A 25,974-nucleotide genomic window follows, 5' to 3' on the forward strand; every position below is an offset into this window, starting at 1 on the left:
CTCACACAGCTGCTGCAAACGTCTCCTTTCACCTGGGACAAAGTGCATAACGCACTTCGCCACATCTTTGGGCGATTTTTGCTTTGCAAATTGACCCATGGGGAAACAGAGGTTTGTTCTATAAAGGTAAAAAAAAAAAAAAAAAAAACACCAGTAAGCAAACACGTTAATGTTTAGTTCAAAAAGTTTAAGTTTACATGTTCTGTTCCAAAGTTAATAAAATTATTGCGTTGCGGCCTGGTTTTTTCTTTTTTTTTTTTTTTCTTTTTTTACCTTCCAGGTGGACCAACCGATCGAATAGCTGCAGCACTGATGTGCATTCTGACAGAAGCATTGCGCTGCTGTCAGATTACACGCAAGTCGGTGTATGCGGCGCTGCAAGACGAGATTTTCTCCTCTGCAGTAACAGATACGTTTGCCGAGGCATACGAGCTGAGGAGGAGGCGGCGTTCCTATGCTTTGGCAAACACTTTGCATGTAAAAAAAAATAAAAAAATCCCGGCAATGATTTATTCATCCACATCGATTGATGTGAATGGAGAAATCTGGTTTGCCAGGGCATACGAGCTAAGTGGGTATGGATGTTGGGCGGAGCTCCTATGTCCTGGCAGACGCCTTTCCCCTCCTTTTTTTTTTTGGCAGAGATTTTTTCATCCACATTGATCGATGCGAATGAAGAAATCTGTGCCGTTCATTTTTTTCTTTCAGCCCAGAGGCTGAATGGAAAAAAAAAATCTCATTACCTGTATGCTCAATATAAGGAGAATAGCAGAAACTCCTAATGCTGGCCATACATGTAATGATTGCGGAGACCCTCAAATGCCAGGGCAGTACAAACACCCCACAACTGACCCCATTTTGGAAAGAAGACACCTAAAGGTATTCGCTGAGGGGCATATTGAGTCCATGAAAGATTTAAATTTTTGTCCTAAGTTAGCGGAAAGTGAGACTTTGTGAGAAAAAAAAATAAAAAATCAATTTCCGCTAACTTATGCCAAAAAAATACATTTCTATGCCCCTCATTGAATACCTTGGGGTGTCTTCTTTCCAAAGTGGGGTCACATTTGGGGTATTTATACTGCCCTGGCTTTTTAGGGGCCCTAAAGCGTGAGAATAAGTCTGGGATCCAAATGTCTAAAAATGCCCTCCTAAAAGGAATTTGGGCACTTTTGCAGCCTAGATGCGCAAAAGTGTTTACACATCTGGTATCGCCGTACTCAGGACAAGCTGGGGAATGTGTTTTGGGGTGTCATTTTACATATACCCATGCTGGGTGAGATTAATATCTTGGTCAAATGCCAACTTTGTATAAAAAAAATGGAAAAGTTGTCTTTTGCCAAGATATTTCTCTCACCTAGCATGGGTATACAGTCATGTGAAAAAATTAGGACACCCTTTGAAAGCATGTGGTTTTTTGTAGCATTTTTAATAAAAGGTTATTTCATCTCCGTTTCAACAATACAGAGAGATTAAAGTAATCCAACTAAACAAAGAAAACTGAAGAAAAGTCTTTTCAAGATCTTCTGTAAATGTCATTCTACAAAAATGCCTATTCTAACTGAGGAAAAAGATAGGACACCCTTGCCCCTAATAGCGAGTGTTACCTCCTTTGGCTGAAATAACTGCAGTGAGACGGTTCTTGTAGCCATCTACCAGTTTTCGACATCGGTCTGAGGAAATTTTACCCCACTCCTCAATGCAGAACTTTTTCAGCTGTGAGATGTTTGAGGGGTTTCTTGCACGTACAGCCCTTTTCAAGTCACCCCACAGCATCTCAATGGGATTCAAATCTGGACTTTGACTTGGCCATTCCAGGACTCTCCATTTCTTCTTTTTCAGCCAATCTTTGGTTGATTTACTAGTATGTTTTGGGTCATTGTCATGTTGCATGGTCCAGTTCCGCTTCAGCTTTAATTTTCTAACTGATGGTCTCACATGTTCTTCAAGCACCTTCTGATACACAGTAGAATTCATTGTGGATTCTATGATGGTGAGCTGACCAGGTCCTTCTGCAGCAAAGCAGCCCCAAACCATGACACTTCCACCTCCATGCTTCACAGTTGGTATGAGGTTCTTTTCTTGGAATGCTGTGTTTGGTTTACGCCAAACATGTCCTCTGCTGTTGTGTCCAAATAATTCAATTTTGGACTCATCTGTCCAAAGAACATTATTCCAGAAGTCCTGGTCTTTGTCAACTTTATCTCTGGCAAATGTCAGTCTGGCCTTGATGTTTCTCTTGGAAAGCAAAGGTTTCCTCCTTGCACACCTCCCATGCAAGTTAAACTTGTACAGTCTCTTTCTGATTGTAGAGGCATGTACTTCTACATCAACAGTAGCCAGAGCCTGCTGTAGTTCTCGAGATGACACTTTAGGGTTTTTGGAGACCTCTTTTAGCATCTTGCGGTCTGCTCTTGGGGTGAACTTGCTGGGGCGACCAGTCCTGGGCATGTTGGCAGTTGTTTTGAAAGCCCTCCACTTGTAGACTATCTTCCGGACAGTGGAATGGCTGATTTCAAAATCTTTTGAGATCTTTTTAAATCCCTTCCCAGACTCATAGGCTGCTACAATCTTTTTTCTGAAGTCCTCTGACAGCTCTTTTGCTCTCACCATGGTGCTCACTCTCACTTCAACAGTCAGGAGCACACCAAACTAAATGTCTGAGGTTTAAATAGGGCAAGCCTCATTCAACATGCAGAGTAACGATCTACTAATTATGTGCACCTGGTGTGATATACCTGTGTGAGATCTGAGCCAATTTAAGAGGGAATACATGTGAGGGTGTCCTATCTTTTTCCTCAGTTAGAATAGGCATTTTTGTAGAATTACATTTACAGAAGATCTTGAAAAGACTTTTCTTCAGTTTTCTTTGTTTAGTTGGATTACTTTAATCTCTCTGTATTGTTGAAACGGAGATGAAATAACCTTTTATTAAAAATGTTACAAAAAACCACATGCTTTCAAAGGGTGTCCTAATTTTTTCACATGACTGTATGTGAAATGACACCCCAAAACACATTGCCCAACTTCTCCTGAGTACGGCGATACCAGATGTGTGACACTGTTTTGCAGCCAAGGTGGGCAAAGGGGCACATATTCCAAAGTGCACCTTTCGGATTTCGCTGGTCATTTTTTACACATTTTGATTGCAAAGTACTTCTCACACATATGGGCCCCTAAATTGCCAGGGCAGTATAACTACCCCACAAGTGACCCCATTTTGGAAAGAAGACACCCCAAGGTATTCCGTGAGGGGCATGCCAAGTTCCTAGAATTTTTAATTTTTTGTTGCAAGTTAGTGGAATATGAGACATTGTAAGGAAAAAAATAAAAATAAAAAAAATCATCATTTTCCGCTAACTTGTGACAAAAAATAAAAAATTCTAGGAACTCGCCATGCCCCTCACGGAATACCTTGGGGTGTCTTCTTTCCAAAATGGGGTCACTTGTGGGGTAGTTATACTGCCCTGGCAATTTAGGGGCCCAAATGTGTGAGAAGAACTTTGCAATCAAAATGTGTAGAAAATGGCCTGCAAAATCCGAAAGGTGCTCTTTGGAATATGTGCCCCTTTGCCCACCTTGGCTGCAAAAAAGTGTCACACATCTGGTATCGCCGTACTCAGGAGAAGTTGGGGAATGTGTTTTGGGGTGTCATTTTACATTTTACATATACCCATGCTGGGTGAGAAAAATATCTTGGTCAAATGCCAACTCTGTATAAAAAATGGGAAAAGTTGTCTTTTGCCAAGATATTTCTCTCACCCAGCATGGGTATATGTAAAATGACACCCCAAAACACATCCCCCAACTTCTCCTGAGTACGGCGATACCAGATGTGTCACACTTTTTTGCAGCCTAGGTGGGCAAAGGGACCCACATTCCAAAGTGCACCTTTCGGATTTCACCGGTCATTTTTTACAGATTTTGATTGCAAAGTACTTCTCACACATATGGGCCCCTAAATTGCCAGGGCAGTATAACTACGCCACAAGTGACCCCATTTTGCAAAGAAGACACCCCAAGGTATTCTGTGAGGGGCATGGTGAGTTCCTAGAATTTGTTATTTTTTGTCGCAAGTTAGTGGAATATGAGACTTTGTAAGAAAAAAATAAAATAAAAAAATAATTATCATTTTCTGCTAACTTGTGACAACAAATTGAAAGTTCTATGAACTCACTATGCCCATCAGCGAATACCTTAGGGTGTCTACTTTCCGAAATGGGGTCATCTATGGGGTTTTTCTACTGTTTGGGCATTGTAGAACCTCAGGAATCATCACAGGTGCTCAGAAAGTCAGAGCTGTTTCAAAAAGCGGAAATTCACATTTTTGTACCATAGTGTGTAAACGCTATAACTTTTACCCAAACCATTTTTTTTTGCCCAAACATTTTTTTTTAATCAAAGACATGTAGAACAATAAATTTGGCGAAAAATTTATATATGGATGTCGTTTTTTTTACAAAATTTTACAGCTGAAAGTGAAAAATGTCATTTTTTTGCAAAAAAATCATAAAATTTTAATTAATAACAAAAAAAGTAAAAATGTCAGCAGCAATAAAATACGACCAAATGAAAGCTTTATTAGTGAGAAGAAAAGGAGGTAAAATTCATTTGGGTGGTAAGTTGCATGACCGAGCGATAAACGGTGAAAGTAGTGAAGTGCTCTGGTCATGAAGGGGGTTTCAGCTAGCGTGGTTGAAGTAGTTAAATAACCGTCGTCAGGAGTCCTCTGATAAGTCACCATTTTTTGGTGCATATGGGTTTCATCTGCAGTTTGGGTCTTTCTCGGGAGAGGGGTCTTCTGGTTTAAATGATGAGGACAGATTCTCCTCGTCTTTGTCTTCTATTTGGCAAAAGATTCAGGATAATCTAAAGAGCATGAGTGAGAGATATAAACGTGTGGCAGATAAGAAACGTGTGCCTGGTCCGGACCTGAATGTTGGTGATCTGGTGTGGTTGTCTACCAAAAATATCAAATTGAAGGTTCCCTCCTGGAAGTTGGGTCCTAAGTTTATTGGGCCTTACAAAATCCTGTCTGTCATCAATCCTGTTGCCTACCGTCTTGATCTTCCTCAGACTTGGAAGATCCATAATGTTTTTCATAAGTCCTTATTAAAACCTTATGTTCAACCCATTGTACCCTCGCCTTTGCCTCCTCCTCCGATTATGGTTGATGGGAATCTTGAATTTCAGGTCTCTAGGATTGTGGATTCTCGTGTTGTCCGCGGTTCTCTCCAGTACCTCGTTCATTGGGAGGGTTATGGTCCTGAGGAGAGGATGTGGGTCCCAGTGACGGACATTAAGGCCACTCGTCTCATCAGGGCTTTCCATAGGTCTCATCCTGAGAAGGTGGGCTTTGAGTGTCCGGAGTCCACTCGTAGAGGGAGGGGTACTGTCACAACCAGACATCTGAGAAGCTCTGACAGATGCCTTTCAGAACCTCCTCCTTGAGCTTTCTTTGTTTTGGTTTTCAGTTCCGCATCTTGTTAGCCTCTCTCAGCTGTCATGCAGTTGGACTGATTTCATCCCTTTAAATTCCTCCCCATAATGCATTAGTGTGCGGTTTATACAACTTCCTGGAGTGTGTGTGCATGCTGATCCTATTTCACAGTCTTCTACAAGATAAGTGTTGTACATTCATTTGTGATTTTCCGTTTGCTGGATCCCAGGTGACCCTGACTCCCTCAGTGTCTAGTGTAGGGAGCCGGTGGTCGTGTCCCCTCACTATTGTAGGGTGTTCAGGTGTTATATAGTCGAGGTACGAGGATATGCGATCATCCACCATTGGGGTGTTCGCATAGGATGAGCAGTCAGGGAGAGTGCCAGGTCTTATGCAGGGGTCTCCCTTTTGTTCCTTAGTTTTGGATCCAGTGAGTCATATATTCATTTTGCATTGTCTTGTTTCCTGTACACCTTCCGTGACAGAGAGGGGGAGAAGAGAGTGACAAGGGAGGGGGGGGAGAAGAGAGTGACAAGAGAGGGGGGGGAGAAGAGAGTTACAAGGGAGGGAGGGGGAGAAGAGAGTGAAAAACGGGGGATGAGAGTGACAAGAAGGGGGAGAATAAGAGTGACAAGAAGGTGTAGAGAGTGACAAGGGGAGGGGTGAGAGAGAGTGACAAGTGAGGGGGGATGAGAATGACAAGGGGTGGATGAGAGTGACAAGGGAAGGGGGATGAGAATGACAAGGGGTGGATGAGAGTGACAAGGGAGGGGGGATAAGAAGAGAGTGACAAGGGAGGGAGGGGAGAGAGAAGAGAGTGACAAGGGAGGGAGGGGGGAGAAGAGAGTGACAAGGGAGGGAGGGGGGAGAAGAGAGTGACAAGGGAGGGAGGGGGGAGAAGAGAGTGACAAGGGAGGGAGGGGGGGTGAGAAGAGAGTGACAAGGGAGGGGGGGTGAGAAGAGAGTGACAAGGGAGGGAGGGGGAGAAGAGAGTGACAAGGGAGGGGGGGAATGAGAGTGACAAGGGAGGGGGGGAATGAGAGTGACAAGAAGGGTGAGAGAGTGACAAGGGGAGGGGTGAGAAAGAGAGTGACAAGGGAGGGAGGGGGAGAAGAGAGCGACAAGGCGGGGGGGGAGTGATTGACATTCATCACAATCCACCCCTTGCATACATACACAGAAACACTTAATGCATCACTTACACACAATGCATCTCTTACACACTCAATGCACCCCTTACAGACACACACACTGCATCCATTACATACACAGAAACACACCTTGCAGCCCATACACATACAAACACACGCATTCCGTACACACATTCAGAAACACAAAATACATGCCTTATACACAAACTTCTTTCTATCCCTTACATGAAAACACACTGCAATCCACTACACACACACACACTGCATCATCTACACACACTGGTATCCCTATACACTACATTCCATAAGCACACACATTAGATTATCTACAGCAACACATATTACATCCCCTACACACTTCACCCACTGTGAACAAACTCATGGGTGGAACATGTAGGTGGACTTATGGGTGGGCCTGGGGCCCAGACCTTGAGCTATGTAAAGGGCCCCAAAAAATGGAGCTGCTTCCTGTTCTCCCAGAACATTGATTTTTGGGACCACAGTTACAAACAGCCTCCAGAGAGCCTGTTCTACACAAGACCAGAGGAGCCAGACTGCAGCTAGAGCCCATTATCATCCTCATCTGGTTGTAAGGAGGCAAACTAGTATATTATTTGTGGCACTAATCTCTAATTCACCTCACATTAAAGGGACACTATAGTCCCCAGTACCACTGCAGCTTAATGTTCTGGATCCAGTGGACCATCACGCCAACGACACACTGGATGAGGTAGGACCAGATCTTATTAGGACTGGGTGAGTGTAGCCATGCATTGGGCTTAGGGCTCTTTAACACGAGCAGATGCCATGCGGGTGAACAAGAAATCGATGTTGTGCTGGACTGCTGGTATAATTACACAATGCTATGGGGCTGGTATGTAATTTTTTCCGGGGCTGGTATGTAATTTTTTCCAGGGCTGGTTTTCATACCCAGTCCGGCCCTGATGGACACGAACTATGGATTCCATCAATCATTGTATGCCAGGAAACTGTGTGCAGTGGGTGCTCTGGAGTCTCTGAATGACCTATGCCAAGTGAAGGTGGGAGACACTGCAGCAGAGGCTCTGCTGGACTCAGGGAGTCTGGTGACCCTGGTAAGGACTTCCCTGGTATGCTCCGCTAAGTACACCAGCCGTAAGGTCGGAGTCATGTGTATACATAGGGACTTAAAATACTACCCTACTGCTATGGTGTCTCTGTCCATGGTTTCCGACAGGTGGACCCACAAGGTGGCTGTCGCAACCACCCTTCACTATAAACTTATAATAGGGTGAGACTTCCTGGGCTTCCAGGCACTGTGGCCGGTTGCAAGAGTGACTGATACCCATGAGACAGGGGTACCCCTAGCAGAATGGCCCGGCTCAGGGGGGAGACCAGAACCCTGGGAACCTGAGTCTGAAGGGCCAGCGGTAGGGGTAACAGCCACTTCGGTGGAAGAGGGGGAGACAACCCCCTAAGTGTGATGGTGGGAGACATGGAGGACTTGCCACTGGGTCCTGAGCTGGTAGACCTCAATATGTCTGGGGATAATTTTGGTACTGCCCAGCACCGGGACCAAACCCTATCCCGAGCCTGGGAAAATGTATTAATAGTAGACGGTGAACCACAACAACCAGGGGCAGAGTCGGTGTTCCCCCATTTTGTGCTTCATCAGGATATGTTGTATCAGGTAAATCAGCTGCGAGGTGAATCCGTTGAACAGTTGGTGGTGCCCCAGGCTTATAGCAAACTTGTGTTAGAGTTAGCCCACCAGCATGTTCTTGACGGTCATCTGGGAATGCAGAGAATACAGGACCGGATACTACAACGGTTTTACTGGCCCAGTGTGTTTAAGGAGGTGGACGAGTTCTGTATTTCTTGCCCAACTTGCCAGGCAACTAGCCCCCAGCACCTTTTTTGCAGTCCCTTGATGCCTCTCCCAATCATCGAGGTACCGTTTGAGCGAATCGCTATGGACCTAGTGGGCCCAGTACCGAAGTACGCTAGAGGACATCAACATATCTCGCTTGTTCTTGATTATGCCACTCGGTACCCGGAGGTAGTGCCACTGTGACATATATCGGCGAGACTTATAGCTAAAGAGCTAATGAAAATGTTCTCCCAAGTGGGGTTACCTAAAGAGGTCCTGACTGACCAGGTGACCCCTTTTATGTCCAAGGTCATGAGGGAACTCTGTAGGTTACTGCGTATTAAACAGTTACGGATGTCTGTGTACCATCCACAAAAGCACGGACTGGTTGAAAGGTTTACCAAAACTCTAAAAACCATGTTAAAAAGGGTGGTGTCCAAAGATGGAAAGGATTGGGACCTTCTTCTGCCCTATCTTATGTTCGCAATGCGAGAGGTGCCACTGGACTCTACTGGGTTCTCACCCTTCAAATTGCTATTTGGCAGACATCCTCGTGGTTTGTTTGACGTATCCAAAGAGGCATGGGAACAACAACCCACTCTAAATAAAAGCGTCCTAGAATATGTTACCAAGATGCAACAGCGGATAGAGACCGTTTTGTATCTTGTCAGGGAGCATATGGAGGCCGCTCAGCGAGCCCAGAGTCGGATCTATAATCGGCAGGCCCGGGTCCGGATCTTTAACCCGGGTGATCGGGTTTTGGTTCTGATGCCAACCGTGGACAGTAAGTTCCTAGCCAGGTGGCAGGGGCCCTACGAGGTACATGAAAAAATTGGAGAGGCAAATTGCAAAGTACATCGTAGAAGGAGCTATGAGAATCATACATTGTCCCAACATTTTAAAACACATCACAATAAAGATCCCTCTGGATTAATCTATATAGCACCGGAGAAAATTCATAAATCTTGGAGAGGGGGTAACCATATATCAAGTATGTCCAGAGCAGAATCCCGCAAGATTTTTGAATTTGAGACTATCACTCTCGCTGGTTTAAATGCAGAACTAGAACTATTTGGATTCTTATAGGGAGGTGTGCCCCCCGGGGACAGTCTGTCGAGGTCTGGCTGTTTATCAGCACCTCGACGGCCTCTCCCCGTCGGGCCCCCCTCACCCCTTCACACATGCTTGGGACCAATATATACATTTAACCAGCAAGAGGAAGATATACACCATATCCTACATGTAAAGCCTTGAATTTTAAGAAATAATTTTATCGAATTATTTATCAATTTTTTTTATCAATTTTTAGGATCTTATCGATCGTTTTAATATCGATTATTTTATTTTATCTTATGATGTCGATTATCCATAATACTATACTCCTGATATAATGTACTCTTTTATTGCTGACCGGAATCTGCGAACTGATCTCATTATGATTTCATTATAATCTTACTGTTATAATCTTAATGTTGCTTCTATTGGTGAAGATTACCCTTATAAGCTTGACAAGATGCGAATTGGATCCATCACACAGTTTCATTTCCGCCTAAATACCCTAATGATCCCTCCCCTATAAAAAGGAAGGAAATCAGCAGTACTGTCCACCACTGATGAAGGTGCAAGAGTGCACGAAACGCGTTTGGTCTGATAAGAGACAGTACATGGACTTCGGATAAGTTGAAAAGGATCTCTTTATAAAGAAGAAAAACTACAGGTTAAAACCGACAAAAATAGGTTTCAAACTGCTGACGCAACTGTCCAGCCGACCGGAACAACAGGTCATCCTTTCCGGTCTCACAGCAACGTCACTTTCGGCACTACGTGGAACGCAGCAAAGACCCAGGAAGTCGGAACAGAGAGAGACGCCGAGGACCACTTGCGCACCAACGCCATCTAGGATCGGATCATCGCCAATACAGACATTCTCCCATAACAGCTCCCTGAGACCCAGATTTACGGGGTAAGACTCTTTTATCCTAAGTGACTGTTTTACCAGGATTTAAGCGGACTAACGTCAGTGCAAGTTTTGCACTTGTTTTTTTAATTCATATTTGTGCACATCTATAAGTTTTAAATAGGACCTCAATGCAGACTGATCACCTGCACAAGTAGGCCAATTATTTTTTATTCAGAGATATATATACAGTATGTTTACCTACCTATCATCTCAACCATCAGTTATATAGGGATATATATATACTGTATACCTACTGTGTGTGTATATATATATATATATATATATATATTAATATTTACCCAGCCATCTGAGTGCCCTCCATCTTGCGAATTTCTCTAAATTACAAAGTACACCAGCCGGGAAGGCGAAAACCGGAGCAGGTTTACAATGTTAATTTTCTAAAACCTTGGAAGGATAGGGAAACCTATAAGGAAGACAGCCAGCGGCCGGGCTTTCTAGGGCAAGAGGTTTCGGCGTCTCTGTCTGGTGCAAAGGAAGCGGTTGCCACAATAAAAATTGCTGACAGCCTCTCCTCTAAACAGGCTCAGTTAACCAGGGAGTTTGTTAGTCGGAATACGGATGTATTCTCAGACCCCCCTGGATGCATTTCCTTAATCCAACATGACATTGTCACTGAGCCTCAGGCTAAAGCCATACCGGGTACCCGAGTCTCGGCGAAAAGCCAGCTCAGAGGAAGTGCAGCTCATGTTGCGGCTTGACGTTATTGAGGAGTCCAAAAGTGAGTGGGCAAGTCCTATAGTCTTAATTCCCAAGCCAGACGGGACGTTACTATGTTGTAACGATTTTTGGAAATTAAACTAAATATCTAAGTTCAATGCATCCCATGCCTCGGGTAGATGAACTTATTGAGAGGTTAGGCCAAGTCAGGTATTTTTCTGTTTTGGACCTCACCAAAGGGTACTTGCAGGTACCCTTGACAGAGGCTGCCAAAGAGAAAACTGCCTTCATTACACCAGAGGGGCTTTACTAATATAAGGTGTTACCCTTTGGCCTGCATGGCGCCACAGCTACTTTCCAACATCTAATGGATATTGTACTTCATCCACATCGGCAGTACGCCTCGGCTTACCTGAACAATATTGTCATTCACAGTACCGACTGGGAAAGTCACCTGCCCAAAGTCAAGGCCGTAGTGGACTCCCTTCGAAAGGCGGGACTAACAGCTAACCCAAAGAAATGTGCAATGCGGTTAGAGGAGACTAAATACCTTAGTTATGTCATTGGGCGCGGAGTCATCAAACCCCAAGCAAGCAAAATAGAGGCGATATGGAATTGGCCCCGACCTACCACCTCTAGACAAGTAAAGTCGTTCTTGGGAATGGTGGGCTATTACATGAGGTTTGTCCACCATTTTTCCACTTTAGCGGCAACGTTGACAGGGCTCTTAAAGGGACGGAATGACCAGGCGAAAGAGGCTTTCTCCGCTTTGAAGTCTGTGTGGGTCCCCGGTTTTGGTGATGGACGACTTCAAGAGAGAATTTTTGGTACAGACTGATGCCTCCAAAGTAGGCCTCGGTGCGGTACTGTCTCAGGAAGTCAACAGGGAGGAGCATCCCATTGTCCTCCTCAGCCGTAATGCTCGGGTCACCAGGTGATTCTTGTCTCTGCAAAACTTTAAGTTCACAGTAGAACACAGGGCAGGCCGGTTACAGGGAAACACAGATGCCCTGTCCCGAGTACACTGTCTGGCGTGTGTTCACCCCCTCAGGGTGGAACAAAGGGGGAGGTATGTAGGAAGGTGCAAGGGTCCGTCATTGACAGAAGGTACGTGTCACCGAGGTTCCTGGCCTCGGTGAGATAAGAACCGGTAATCTTGTGTGTCAACGGCAGCTAGTGCTCGCTGACACTGTTCTACTTAGTGTGGCTGTAAAGCCAATCTGGGCCGGTTCTTATTGGGAGCAGCCAATGAGCAGGGTGTGTGGCTGTTCCCCACGTCCAGGCCAGGTTTTGGCTCAACTGGGTGTGGAATGTATCCTCCATCTGACAGTGGAGCTTGGTCAGGCTCTGTTTTGGTACCGTGCTGGAGTGACACTGCTGGAAATCAGGCACCCTAAAGCCTGCTGTGGATGGCTGTGGACTGCAGTAGACAACTCAGCCTGCCAGGTGACATCTTTGTTCTGTGGAATTTGTGTGGTGTGAATTAACACCAGGACTCTGCAAAGTGTATTTTTTCCTTTGGTGTGAATAAACACTGAACTTTTTGCTTTACTACCGTGTTCTTGCCTCTTTACTGCGACCGCTTACCTTGCCTACCAGAGCAAATCCCTACAGTGGATAAATGTAAAGTAATGCATCTTGGTAGTAATAATCTCCATGCTTCATATGTTCTAGGTGATGTAACACTGGGAGAGTCACTTATAGAGAATGATTTGGGTGTCCTTGTAGATGGTAAATTAAATAATAGCATACAATGTCAATGAACTGCTTCTAAGGCCACTAGGATATTGTCATGCATTAAACGAGGCATGAACTAGTGGGGCAGGGATGTAATATTACCACTTTACAAAGCGATGGTGTGGCCTCATCTGGAATATGTAATTCAGTTCTGTGCACCAGTCCATAGAAAGGACGCACTGCAACTGGAAAAAGTACAGAGCAGAGCGACTAAACTAATAAGGGGCATGGAGTGTCTTAGTTATGAACAAAGATTAAAATAATTGAATTTATTTAGTCTTGAGAAGAGACGTCTAAGGGGGGACATGATTAACCTATACAAATATATAAACGGGCCATACAAAAAATGCGGTGAAAAACTGTTCGATGTAAAATGCCCTAAAAAAAGACAAGGGTGCACTGCATCCGACTGAAGAAGAAAAAGTTCAGTCTCCAGAAGCGTCAAAGCTTTTTTACTGTACGAACTGTGAATCTGTGGAATTGACTTCCTCAGGAAATGCTCAGGAAAGTAAACAACATTAATGCTTATGAAAACATGTAGAGTCTCACTTCCTTTTGGGATTAGCGTCCCCACCTATCCCTTGGTTGAACTTGATGGACTTTTTTCAATCGTATCAACTATCTAAAGGGTTAACTGTTTTTCTAGCTGTGTGACTGGTACTTTCACATTCACTTTGTGTTCATCTAATAAACCTTATCTCTAAACTGAGAGGTCATAAACAATTATTTAAGCCACATTCTTATCAGTAAGATAATAACTGAGCTAAAATGGTTGTTTATAAGGGCAGAGATAAGGAGCCAGTCTGCTCCTGGTCTAACAGAAAATCAAAAGGGTGCTACTAGAGCATGCCAGCCCTGTACAGAGAAAAAGATGCCATATTTTAATAAAGACCAATTAAATATATATTTAGCTCAAAATGAGTACAATGAAATGATAAAAAATATAATTCCCCCAAAGGTGTTCATAGCCTTTAAGGGCTATGTACACCTTTGGGGGAAATTTTTATTATTGTATTCTACTTATTTTGGGATAAAAACCTTTTTTTAAATTGGTCCTTATTAAAAAATGCTAGCCATTTTCCCAGTATAATGGTCTAATCTGTGTATTTGTATAACAGCAGGGGTTTATTTTTACATTGAATCTCATCTGACAGCTCATGTGTATCACTTTTCTCTGAACTTCTGACATTTATAAACATTTATTTAAGCCATAATCCTATCAGTGTGACAAGAATAGAGCTGTAATGATTAGTTATGAGCTGTCAGAAGTTCAAAGAACTGGGCTACAGAATTAAAATTTTCAACTTTTCATGTCATTTACAAAGGTTAGCAAACAGCTGTATTACATAGTCAGGGACTTCTTTTCTTTTTCTAGTGAGTGTCACAACTCCTCAGATCGTATCAAGGTACGTGTATGGGATGAAGATGATGACATAAAATCAAGAGTGAAACAAAGATTTAAACGCGAGTCAGATGATTTTTTGGGACAAACTATCATTGAAGTTCGAACACTGAGTGGAGAGATGGACGTATGGTACAATCTAGGTGAGGCATTTATGGTTTTATCAAAGGAGGCAATTGCGGAAATGACTTCCTTTGTTTCTTTACAATAGCAATATAGTTTTTAAGGCTGAATTAAGACATAGTTCCCTTCAGTTCATCCTATCATTTAACAGCCTGCACCCTCCTTTTTATCACAGAACATGGCTAAAATAATTTGTGTCCACTCACATAAAGTGAGACAAGCAACCAATGTTGGGTGATAGAGCATGGCTCACAGTGGGCATTGATTGCTTATAGTCCCATTTTCTTTTAATCATAGGCCTTGATTCATCATACCTTCACTCCAGAATTCTGGCATCAAAAAGTAAAAAAAATAGGGCTTTTTTGGCTTTTTGCATTTGCTTTTGCAAATTTTTTGCATTTATACACCACTCATTCCAATTTTGTAATGTGGGTGTGGTTAGCTATGTTAATGAGTTTCACTCCAGATTTATCATTGAGACCTTTTTTTTAATTCACAATCTCACTCCAGGAGGAAGGTGAAGGAGGAAAACTGGAGTAGCTTCTCTAGACAAATGTGTTAGTTCTAAGGATAAGACACATTTATCAAGTAAGATGAGACATTTGATAAATGTGGCAAAAAGTACTCCAACACAGACTTCAAATTTTCGCCTCATGATAAATCTCCCCTATAGTGTTTCATATAGTTTCATTTAATATTCCCTGTCTTAAACATGTGGTTTCCAAGGTAGATATTGTATTTTAGTAGTTATTTGCATGAATGTTATGATCATTGTCATGGATGTGACCACCCTGTCAAGCGACCTCGGTGCAAATGCTAAGGGTTGATTTATTTATTGCAATCAATCTTGCATGCCCTTTACTCTCAGGCTGCAAAATTAGCCTAAATCAAACCCAACAGAGCCTACCATGCACTCCAAATATTCTGCCACCATCTATTGCATTCAAATTAAACCCCAACCCAACAATTGATGGAAATAACTCAAGTGTGAACTCAGTCTAACGGCTCATGTAGACAGACGTTGCTGGGTACCGGCCGTGTGCTCACCATATCACGGATGCAGACACATTCACTTAAATGGGTCCACAATCCAGAAGGAGCAGTGTGGAGGGAAGGCACAGAACCCCACAGAAGTACTACAGAGTACTTCTGTGGGGTTTTTCTTGGTGCCTCCTCACCACAAAAAAATAGAACATGTTTTTTGCGGTGTGGATGGATCATGGACCCATTCAAGTATAATGGGTCTGTTTCTGTCTGCGGCAACCGCACAGATGGTGTCCGTGCATTGGGGACCGCAAATTGCAGTCCCCAATGCATGGAACAGCCAGCACAAGTTTATGTGCATGAGCCCTAAATGTGCTTCCCTAAGCAAGTTTTCCCAGGAGACTTAAAGTGTTTTAATGCGTTTTGCATGCGCATGAGAAATATCTGAATGTTTGGTACCCAGACCCGAACCCAAACTTCTTCACAGAAGTTTGGGATTGGTGTTGTGTACATTTGATTATTTTCCCTTATAACGTGGTTATAAGGGAAAATAATAGCATTCTTAATACAGAATGCTAAGTAAATTAGGGATGGAGGGGTTAAAGGGTTTCTACCCCCAGATTTAGAGATTTTTCGCTGACTGACACTAGCAATCTGCTAGTGTCTGCACTACCTAACAGTGCTTTTGTATCACCTTTGTCTGCTATCGTTAAGCTTAAAAACATACTTTTATTGATATGCAAATGAGCCTGTAGGTGCTATGGGGGCATCTTTTCAGCACCTAGAGGCTCCGTCTACTCACTATTTCTGCCGCCCACGCCTCCCTCCAGCCTGCCCCGCTCCTCTTGATTGACAGCCAACCTCGCTCCATCTCGAATTCCAGCTTCTGTATTCGGCGCAGGCACAGTGACTGTCGGACCGCAGTGAAGATGCCGGTGCATGGAGCACCTAGAGGCTCATTTGCATATCAATAAAAGTATGTTTTTAAGCTTAACGGCAGCAGACAAAGGTGATACAAGAGCACAGTTAGGTAGTGCAGACACTAGCAGTTCGCTAGTGTCAGTAAGCGAAAAATCTCAAAATCTGGTGGTAGAAACCCATTAAAAAAAATAAAAAATAATTAAACTCATCTCATCCACTTGTTTGCGCAGCCCGGCTCGTCGTCTTCTTTCTTCTTTGAGGACCTGAGAGGAAAAGGACCTTTGGTGACGTCACTGCGCTCATCACATGGATAAAAATAAATGCAAGTAAAAATTAAAAAATGCGGATTTTTTTTATTCACCCACTCAATGGCATTGAATATTGGGTGAATAAAGAAATCCACTTGTTTCACTGAAGTCAGAATGCTGCCTTTCTTCCATAATTTTAGACAAATAGCTATACAGACAGACAGATAGGGGATAAATATGAGACAGCTAGATACTGTAGATGGATAGATATGAGATATAAAAAAAAAACTCAAGCGGCACAGCAGGAGCAATGTGAATGACGCTGTGCCAGCGGCTGTGGAAGTGATCCAGCATCCAAGTAAATAGAAAAGAAAATTCCACGCTGCACCCAAAAGTTGTTCAAAGTTTGTGTTCTGTAACCCATTAGTGACCACCCATACAGTAGGTGTTTTTTTATGGCGGTCACTAAGGGGCCTTGGGCTGGAGTGCCACCTTTTTACGTTGGCACTTCAGCCCAAGCTAGCACTATAAAAAAAAAGCGTAGAGCTGCCTGCCCGCAGCTACCGCAGTTATATTAATGGCTGTCCATGATGTTCCGCAAATTGCGGAATGCACACGGGCGCCATCCGTGTTTTGCGGATCTGCAATTTGCTGATCCCAAAACACAGAACGGTCGTGTGCATGAGGCCTTACTAACACAGCCAGGACATTTACTGTGAAAAAAAAAAAAAAATCTATTTACAAACTGTCCGTCTATAACTGGAGGATAGTGGGTGTCCGTCACTAAGCGCCTGTTACAGTTGGTCAGTGGGCGTCCATCATTAGGCATCTGTTAGGGATGGTCAGCTACCTCCTTTCATTAGGGACCCTGTGTCCTTCTGTCACTGGTGATCAGAGACATTCTGTCACTGTCCATCTGTTAGTCGGTCAGTGTGCATCTGTTAGGGTCTTTCCATAATTGCCGGTCAGTGGATGTACCACTACTGACACTAGCTAACTATTACTTTTTTAGGGTGGGATATATGCAGTATGGCAATCCTTTAGGGTGAGCGAATGTGAGATCACGGGGGTGAGTTAACAGACCGAGGGTTGCTCTTAATACTCGCAGTTTGTAGGATACCCTGGGCAGGCGTACAGCAGTGAGGAAGAGGCTGGCACATAGATCCTCTGGGGCACTCTCTGGATATAGGAACCAGGCTGGGTGATAGGTGAGGTGCCCTGGGTGTTGAAGGTTTAGTGTGCCTGTGGCAAGATCCCTTACAGTTCGTGAAGCCAGACAGTTCCATATGAAGGGTAACAGGCAGGCTTTACATAAATGGCAGGTAGAATCCTAGCAAGATAACTCAGAGGGAATAAAACTCACAGATCAGGCTGTACTTTCTGCAGAATCCTGTCTGGCTTTCTCCAAGGCCCGTATGCCTAATAGCTGGCTTTATCCTAGGGTAGGGAAACCTTCCTCTGGTATAAATCCTCTTGCTGTCAATAAACTTCTGCCCTTCAGCCTTCTACTTTGCTGGATAAGATTAGCACTGCTCTGTGCTTTGCAAGGTGCAGGATAACTTCAGGAGGAAACTTCTTCTCCTGGACTAACCTCTGAGCTTCACTTGCTCAGGACTTCAGGCAGGCTAGACTAAACTACTTAGCCTCCTGGACTAGACTGGACTAACTCTTTCCTGTCTGGGCCTAACTATATATACTAGGGGGTTCCCTAGCTCCCTCTACAGTTTAGAAGGAGAAACCACAACCCTAGCAGGCCTGGTACACAGGAATTAACATGGAATTATGCATTCATACAATACAAAACACAATAGCAATCTCCCAAAGGAGGTTGGGGACAACATAACCAAATTGACCCTTAGTAGTGTCCACCTTTACCTAGTAGAACACTACATACCCTGCTGCTTTGAGGTTGCCCATCCTCGGCGTAACACTGTCACGGCTGAGGATGGGGAAAACCCTCAGCCGTGCGATGACAGAGGATGGTAGTCACGACTTGGCCAGAACCACAGAATTAGGGAGCAGGTCACCTCCTATTGCTTCCCTAATCTGACCCTAACTCCTAGCGACATGAGCCGACCTTGAAGGTAGGAGGGCTCATGCTCTGGAACCTCGGGTCCCTACTAGCCCTCCGCAGGTCCCTAAGCTAGGAGCTGGGTAGACTACCTGTTCCTCCTGGACATGGAGAAATAGGAGTCTAAAGATGGCCAAACTATCAAGACAGGGGAAACGGAAACAGGCATATGGCAATGGCAGGTAAGGGCAACTAGTACTAACACCTACCTGCCACAGACACAGAGCCTGGGACCCAAGTATCAATGCTGCTGTCCACAAACACAAACGACAGAGCACACACACCACACAGGACACCAGGAAACCATACGCTGCAAAGAATAGACATGACACACAAACACATCCTCATAACATCGTGTATAAACAATACATAACAATTTGTTTATGACCACAAGGGTGGCCCCCACTGGCAGATGGAATTACCAGGAGGGTGTCTCCAGCAAAGCATGGCTGAAGAACCCCTCAGCTTCTGATCTCCAAAGAGGCTTTATAGCCCAAAGTGTCCACACCCACACAGACACACACAGGAGAGGGAATTAACCCTTCCAACACTAACCAGGGAGTGAAACCACTTAAAGGGGAAGTGTCCAAAAGAAGATCACACTGCAACTGTTACCGCAGGCAACGACATGGGTGGCAACCATGTCCTGGGAGTCAGCCAGAAGGCCGAGACACTGCCACCACATGTACACATCCAAACCAAACGTTGCCAAGGGCAGCCACAGTGAAGGGAAGAGTCACAGTGCACACCTAACATAAACTTTGTGCACACCAGACATACAAAGTGCATAACACACACCTAACAGGGAGGTTGCCAGGTGCAACCGCATGCACAACATAGCAAGCTGCCACAATACAGCTCAGACTGCTATGCTGACACATACATACTGTTGCCAGCGGCAACCACAGGTGAGGCAAATACCACAGCCCTCATCTGTGATTGACAACCAGACCAAAGCGCTGACAACCGCATGCGGTTCAGGAGTCACGACCATGACCATGGCCGTGACAAACACAGGGGGCCCGTCCAGCTGGAAACTGCAACCTGAAAGACAAAAAATGCAACCACTACATTTGCAATAAAATTAACAGGCAGCTCTGCTGGCAAAGGACAAGTGCGGTGAACAGGGCCGTCATTCTCTTCACAAGTTGGTACATGGAACGGGGGCGCTGACCTGGTACAGCGTATCGGGAGTAACCAGGATAGTCCATAATGATAAGAATGCCATAGTAACAAAAGTTCCTGGAGGCTCAAAAAGAAAAACATGAGTCCGTACCCGGGTCTTGTAGACAGTTAAACAGGACTTTCCCGAGGGGGGTTACACTGGTCAACAACGTAGTCTCCGAACCTCACAGGTGGGTGCCCCCTAGTAGGCCGCGTGGCCCTTATTACTGGCAGAGACTCTTCTTGCCTTGGCTCAGGGGGGCCACAGGGATCCACAGGCTCTGGAGTCCTTTCAGGTATACTCTGGGACAGGTCATCCTGGGGGCGAGGACTAGCAGGACCAGGAGCCGGTACCACCAAGTTCAACCAGGGTGAGAGGAACAAATTTAGGTGGCTCCTTATCATGCAACAGGTTCTCGACAGCCTGCATAGGATCAACAGGTTGGGCTGACGACTCTGGCTCAGGAGACTCTGGCTCAATGTCCCCTGTTGCAGTTTCTCCTTCTTTGCAGGGCTTTAAACGGTTCCTGTGTACGATCTGGGAGCCTTTACCTTCCCTGGAAATTTGGTAAATGTGGGTCCTAGCATTAGGAATAGCAGTTATGACGTAGGGAGTCCTCTCCCACTTACTGTCCAGTTTGCTGGTTCGGTGGTTATTTCTCAACCTCTCCTATAGCAAGAGGTTCCGCATGAGCAGCTAAGTCATAGTCTCTCTGCTGCCGCTCTCAGGCACTTTCCATGCACTACTGAACAATCTCTTTGGCATTAAGAAGACGTCTTTGATGCTCCACCACCCAATCAGTTTTTGGTAGTGGGTTGAGGACGTCAGGTACTTGCACGTCCAGGGAGTGGTCGGCAGGCAGCCTCCCTTGACGGCCGAACATCAAATAGAAAGGCGTGTACGAGGTGGAGCAGTGAATTGTATTATTGTACGTGTACATAAGCTGTGGCAGCAGAGTAGGCCAATCACCCCTTGTCTCAGGGGGCACTGATCTCAACATTTCGATGAGAGTTTGATTCATTTTTTCACAGAGTCCGTTACCTTGCGGATGATAGGCCGTGGTCCGGACCTTCTGGCAGTTGTGTAGCAGGCACAACTCCTGGAACAACTATGATTCAAAATCAGACCCCTGGTCGGTGAGGATTCTCTCTGGGCAGCCATAGGGCAGGAAGAAATGCTTCCAGAATGCTTCCGCCGCAGTCTTGGCTGTCAGGTCCTTCACAGGCACTGCTACAACAAACTTAGTGAAGTGATCAATAATGGTCATGGCATAAGTATAACCTGAGCGACTTGGCTCCAACTTCACATGATCCATAGCAACAAGCTCCAGGGGAGTTTTACTCACAATAGGATGGAGAGGTGCTCTCTGGTCATGGCGCTCACTTCTTCGAACGGCACAATTTTTCAATGTCTTCCCTCATCCCAATCCAATAGAACCTTCTGCGAACGGTGGCCTCAGTTTTCTGCACGTCGAAGTATCCTGACCGGTTATGATACATCTCTAATACAAGACCAGCGTCTCGACGTGGTATGAGAATCTGGTACACCCTATCACAGGCCACCGGATCCAGGCTCCTTCTTAGCAACAGGCCTTTTTGAAGGAAGAGTTGGTGGCGATGTCTCCACAATTTCAATAGTTCTGGGTCTGCACTCTTCCTGCGGACTCTTTCAGGAGTTCTTCTACTAGTAAGGAAGTCGAGCAGTTCACCGAGGACTCTACTTTCTGACTGGAGCTTAAGCCACCTTTCTTGTTCGCCCCTGGACTCAGGATTATTTGGTGGAGAGGGATCAGCAGCTGAATTATTTTCAGTGTGAACATTATGTTGCTGAGCAAACTTGTTGTAAAACGCCGGCATTTCCTCTTCTTCCCAGGCATCCTTTGGCTCATTTGGTGCTTCTGTAGTGGGAAGCCGAGACAGGGCATCAGCATTCTCATTTGAGCGGCCTGCCCGGTATTTCACAGTAAAGTCATAGTTGGCAAGGCCCATCTTTGCTCCAGAGCCTCTAATTTGGTTGTATTAAGATGCACCCGGGTATTGTTGTCAGTGAAGGCGACAAACGGAGTGGCAGCAAGGTAGTCCTTGAATTTTTCTGTTACAGCCCACACTAAAGCAAGGAATTCCATCTTGAAGGAACTATAATTCTGATAGTTTTCCTCCGCTCCCCTCAGGGATCTTTGTTATCTTGCACCTGAGCCAACACGGCTCCCAGGCCTCTTTTACTGGCATCCGTATAGAGGTGGAGCGGCTTCTGATAATCTGGGTAACCCAGGACAGGGGGTTCGGTCAGGCTTCTTCAGGAGCTGGAAGGCAATCTCCCGTTCTTCATTCCATTCAACAGGGATAGGAGTATTTGGACTCTTTTTGGTATGCCCACTTAGGAGTTCCTGGATCGGATCCGTAATCTGTGCAAAATGCGGGATGAAGCGTCTGTAATATCCTACAAAACTGAGGAAACTTCTCACCTCCTTCACAGTGGTAGGAGTAGGCCAATTACAGACAGCAGCAAGTTTATCAGGATCAGGCTGGACTCCTTCCGCGCTGTCCCAGGTACTTTACCGTTGGTTTCAGCAGATGGCACTTGGACGGCTTGATTTTAAGGCCATATTTAATGAGGACTTGAAACACTTCGGCCAGATGCTTTAAATGATCCTCATATGTCTTGGAGTAGATAATGACGTCATCCAAGTATAGCAATACAGTCTCAAAGTTCTTATGGCCTAAACAGTGCTCCATCAACCACTGGAATGTCCCTGGAGCATTACACAGTCCGAAAGGCATGTAGTTGAATTCGAACAGGCCCATAGGCGTGGTCTTCCGGTCTTTTCCTGGTTTTCCGGGGCCATAGGTACCTGCCAGTATCCACTGGTTAAGTCAAGAGTTGAGAAGTAGGCTGATGACCCCAGGGCAGTCAAAGACTCTTCAATGCGTGGCAACGGATAAGCGTCTTTGTGGGTGATTTGATTGATTTTTCTATAGTCCACACAGAACCTAATGCTGCCATCTTTTTTACGAACAAGAACTAGGGGCGCAGCCCAGGGACTATGACTGTCCTGGATTATATGAGTCCTTCATTTCCTGTATCATCTCTTTTACGGACTGGTAGGTAGTAGGTGGTATGGGTCTGTATATCTCCTTGATAGGAGGATGAGAGCCAGTGGGTATGGTGTGTTTGATTACACTGACCTCTCCATAGTCCGTGGAGTGCTTACTAAAGGCCTGGTGGTGTTCTTTCACCAGATTCAGGACTCCCACTATTTGATCCTTTGGGGTGGATTCGTTCCCCACATGAAGTTCCTCCCACCAGGATACTGAAGAGGCGCTGGCAGGGGCGCTGCTGCTCTGTGCAGTTTGAGACGTCTCCGTGGCAGGCAGACGGATAACATCCTGGAAGGATACCTGGAAAAGCTGAGCATCAGGGCAGTTCTTAGAGAGAGCAACAGGGTGAACACTGAAATTAATCAAATGGACAGGCACTTTTATCAAGTCCCTCAGGTTCTTTCTGAGCTTTTTTAGTAAAACAAAAATGGCTCAAAGATTATATAGTGCAGAACAGGCATATTAATTTCCATCAGCTTCAGATAGCAGGGACTTCCTGATAGCAGGGACTTTTGTTTCTCTTCCATCCCCAGACCTCAAAGCCCTATGGTGATAGAAGTCGCCGCCTCATCTCATTCTCCACCCAACGTTCCCATCCCATCTATTACGTGGGTTCCTGCTACATCATTTTCCCCCCCGAGTACCTCAATTTTTATCTACTCACCAAATTAATGTGGACATCACCAATTTTAACCCTTATGATTGTTTTCATTTATTTGTGGACAATAAAGTCCTGAAATTAATTGTGCAGCAGACTAATCTGTACACCACAAAATTAGCTGTCCAAAAGACCACGTCTATTTATATAAGATGGTGGACACCCACAAGTGTCTCTGAAAAAAATAATAATAATTGGGGCTTACCCTAGACATGGGCATTGTAAAAAAGCCATCTGTCCGATCCTATTGGGCTGCGAGTACTGTCCACTCAACCCCTGTGTTTGCAGCATGTCCTGAAACCGCTATGAAGCCCTAATGCGGTTTCTGCATTTATCACATAATTCCGACGTCCCCTCCAGAACTGACCCAGCCTAAGACCGCCTAAATAAATTGAGACCCCTCAATTCCCTCCCTAAGGATTTATTCTTAAAATTATATACCCCTGATAAAAATATATCTGTCGATGAATCCCTTTTTTGTTTTAAAGGCTGCCTTTCCTTCTGTCAGTTTATTCCCTCCAAGCGTGCCAGATATTGAGGAATGGAACAGCTAACCCTTCATAGAACAGTACTATCCTTGTCCATAATGTGGACAATAATAGGACATGTTCTATTTTTTTGCGGAATGGAAATACGGACATACAGAAATGCAATGCACAGTAACTTCAATTATTTTTGCGGAACCACTGAAGTGAATGGTTCCACATATGATCCGCAAAAAAACGGAACGGACAAGGAAAGAAAATACGTTCGTGTGCATGAGCCCTAATAGTTTTGTTTTATTTAAAAAGGCGCAAGGAACCTCAACTTACTTGAGTTCCAGGAGAGCGGGGTTGAGAGTCTCCTGTTTCAGTCCCCCGCACCTGGGCAAGCCTTTGGCCTCTTTCACATGGGTGTCGCGTGTGAGGGCCGGAAACTATGCGGGTGCGTCGCGGGAAAATGCACGATTGTGATGAGTTTAGTGACGTCACCACAGGTCCTTTTCATCAAAAAAGAAATAAAACATGCCAGTCTAAGTGTTCAAGTGGATTAAGGTGAGTTTATTAATTGCTTTTTTTCTTTTTTTACCCCTCAATGGACATAAGTATTCTGTATTAAGAGTCCCCATCCCGATCGTCTCCTTAGCAACCATGAGTGAAAATCGCACCGCATCTGCACTTGCTTGCGGATGCTTGCGATTTTCACACAGCCCCATTCACTTCTATGCGTATTAGGCAAAAAAATGAAATTCTCAAATTTCATCCCCATTTGCCAATAACTCTTGTGCAACACCTAAAGGGTTAACAAAGTATGTAAAATCAGTTTTGAATACCTTGAGGGGTGTAGTTTATAGAATGGGGTCATTTTTGGGCGGTTTCTATTATGTAAGCCTCGCAAAGTGACTTCAGACCTGTAGTGGTCCCTAAAAATTGGGTTTTTGTACATTTCTGAAAAATATCAAGATTCACTTCTAAACTTCTAAGCCTTGTAACATCCACAAAAAATAAAATATAATTCCAAAAATTCAAACATGTAGTAGACATATGGGGAATGTAAAGTCATCACAATTTTGGGGGGTATTACTATGTATTACAGAAGTAGAGAAACGGAAACTTTGAAATTTGCTAATTTTTCCAAATTTCGGGTAAATTATTATTTATTATGCAAAAAAAATATTTTTTTTTTACTTCATTTTACCAGTGTCATGAAGTACAATATGTGACGAAAAAACAATCTCAGAATGGCCTGGATAAGTCAAAGTGTTTTAAAGTTATGAGCACTTAAAGTGACAATGGTCAGATTTGCAAAAAGTTGCCAAGTCCTTAAAGGGCTTGTCCGGGTTCAGAGCTGAACTCGGACTTACCCTTATTTTCACCCCGGCAGCCCCCTGAGCCTAGCATCGGAGTATCTCATGCTCCGATGCGCTCCAGTGCCCTGCGCTAGATCGCACAGGGCACCGGCTCTTTTGTTTTCAATAACACACTGCCGGGCGGTAACTTCCGCCCGGCAGTGTGTTCGGTGACGTCACCGGCTCTGAGGGGCGGGCTTTAGCTCTGCCCTAGCCGTTTTACTGGCTAGGGCAGAGCCATATCCCGCCCGTCAGTGCTGGTGACGTCACCGGGGTTCCTGTCAGCCCCATAGAGAGCCCCTGTACGTCACCGGAACTCAGAAAAATGCCTTTGCCCTGTGCAATTTAGCGCAGAGCAAAGGAGAGCATCGGAGCATGAACTGCTCCGATGCTCATGTCAGGGGGGCTGCCTGGGTGAAAATGGAGGTATGTCCAGGTTCAGCTCATGTCATTCACCCCTTTAAGGTGAAATAGGGCTGAGTCCTTAAGGGGTTAAGGGTGTTTAAGCTAGGGGGGCTGAAGTGGTTAAATGCAACAAATGCCACAAATGTAGTGCTTTGCACAAAATGGGTGTTTTTTTTTTTAAACCAGTATATAACGGTGATATTTAACCCTTTTATTGGTCTGTCAAAAATGCAGCAAAGGCCTCAAATCTAGTGTCTTG

At 44.7% G+C, this 25,974-nt stretch overlaps 1 protein-coding gene across 1 annotated transcript in view; it reads left to right on the plus strand.

Moving 5' to 3' along the window:
- Positions 1–25,974, plus strand: part of LOC122927160 (protein unc-13 homolog A-like) — a 2,447,183-nt gene that overhangs the window by 825,165 nt on the left and 1,596,044 nt on the right. The window contains 1 exon segment of the mRNA XM_044278759.1: positions 14,188–14,357. Within this exon segment, the coding sequence (XP_044134694.1) occupies positions 14,188–14,357 (170 nt within the window).

The sequence above is a fragment of the Bufo gargarizans genome, chromosome 1 (genome assembly GCF_014858855.1).
Source record: "Bufo gargarizans isolate SCDJY-AF-19 chromosome 1, ASM1485885v1, whole genome shotgun sequence".
Lineage (NCBI taxonomy): Eukaryota > Metazoa > Chordata > Amphibia > Anura > Bufonidae > Bufo > Bufo gargarizans.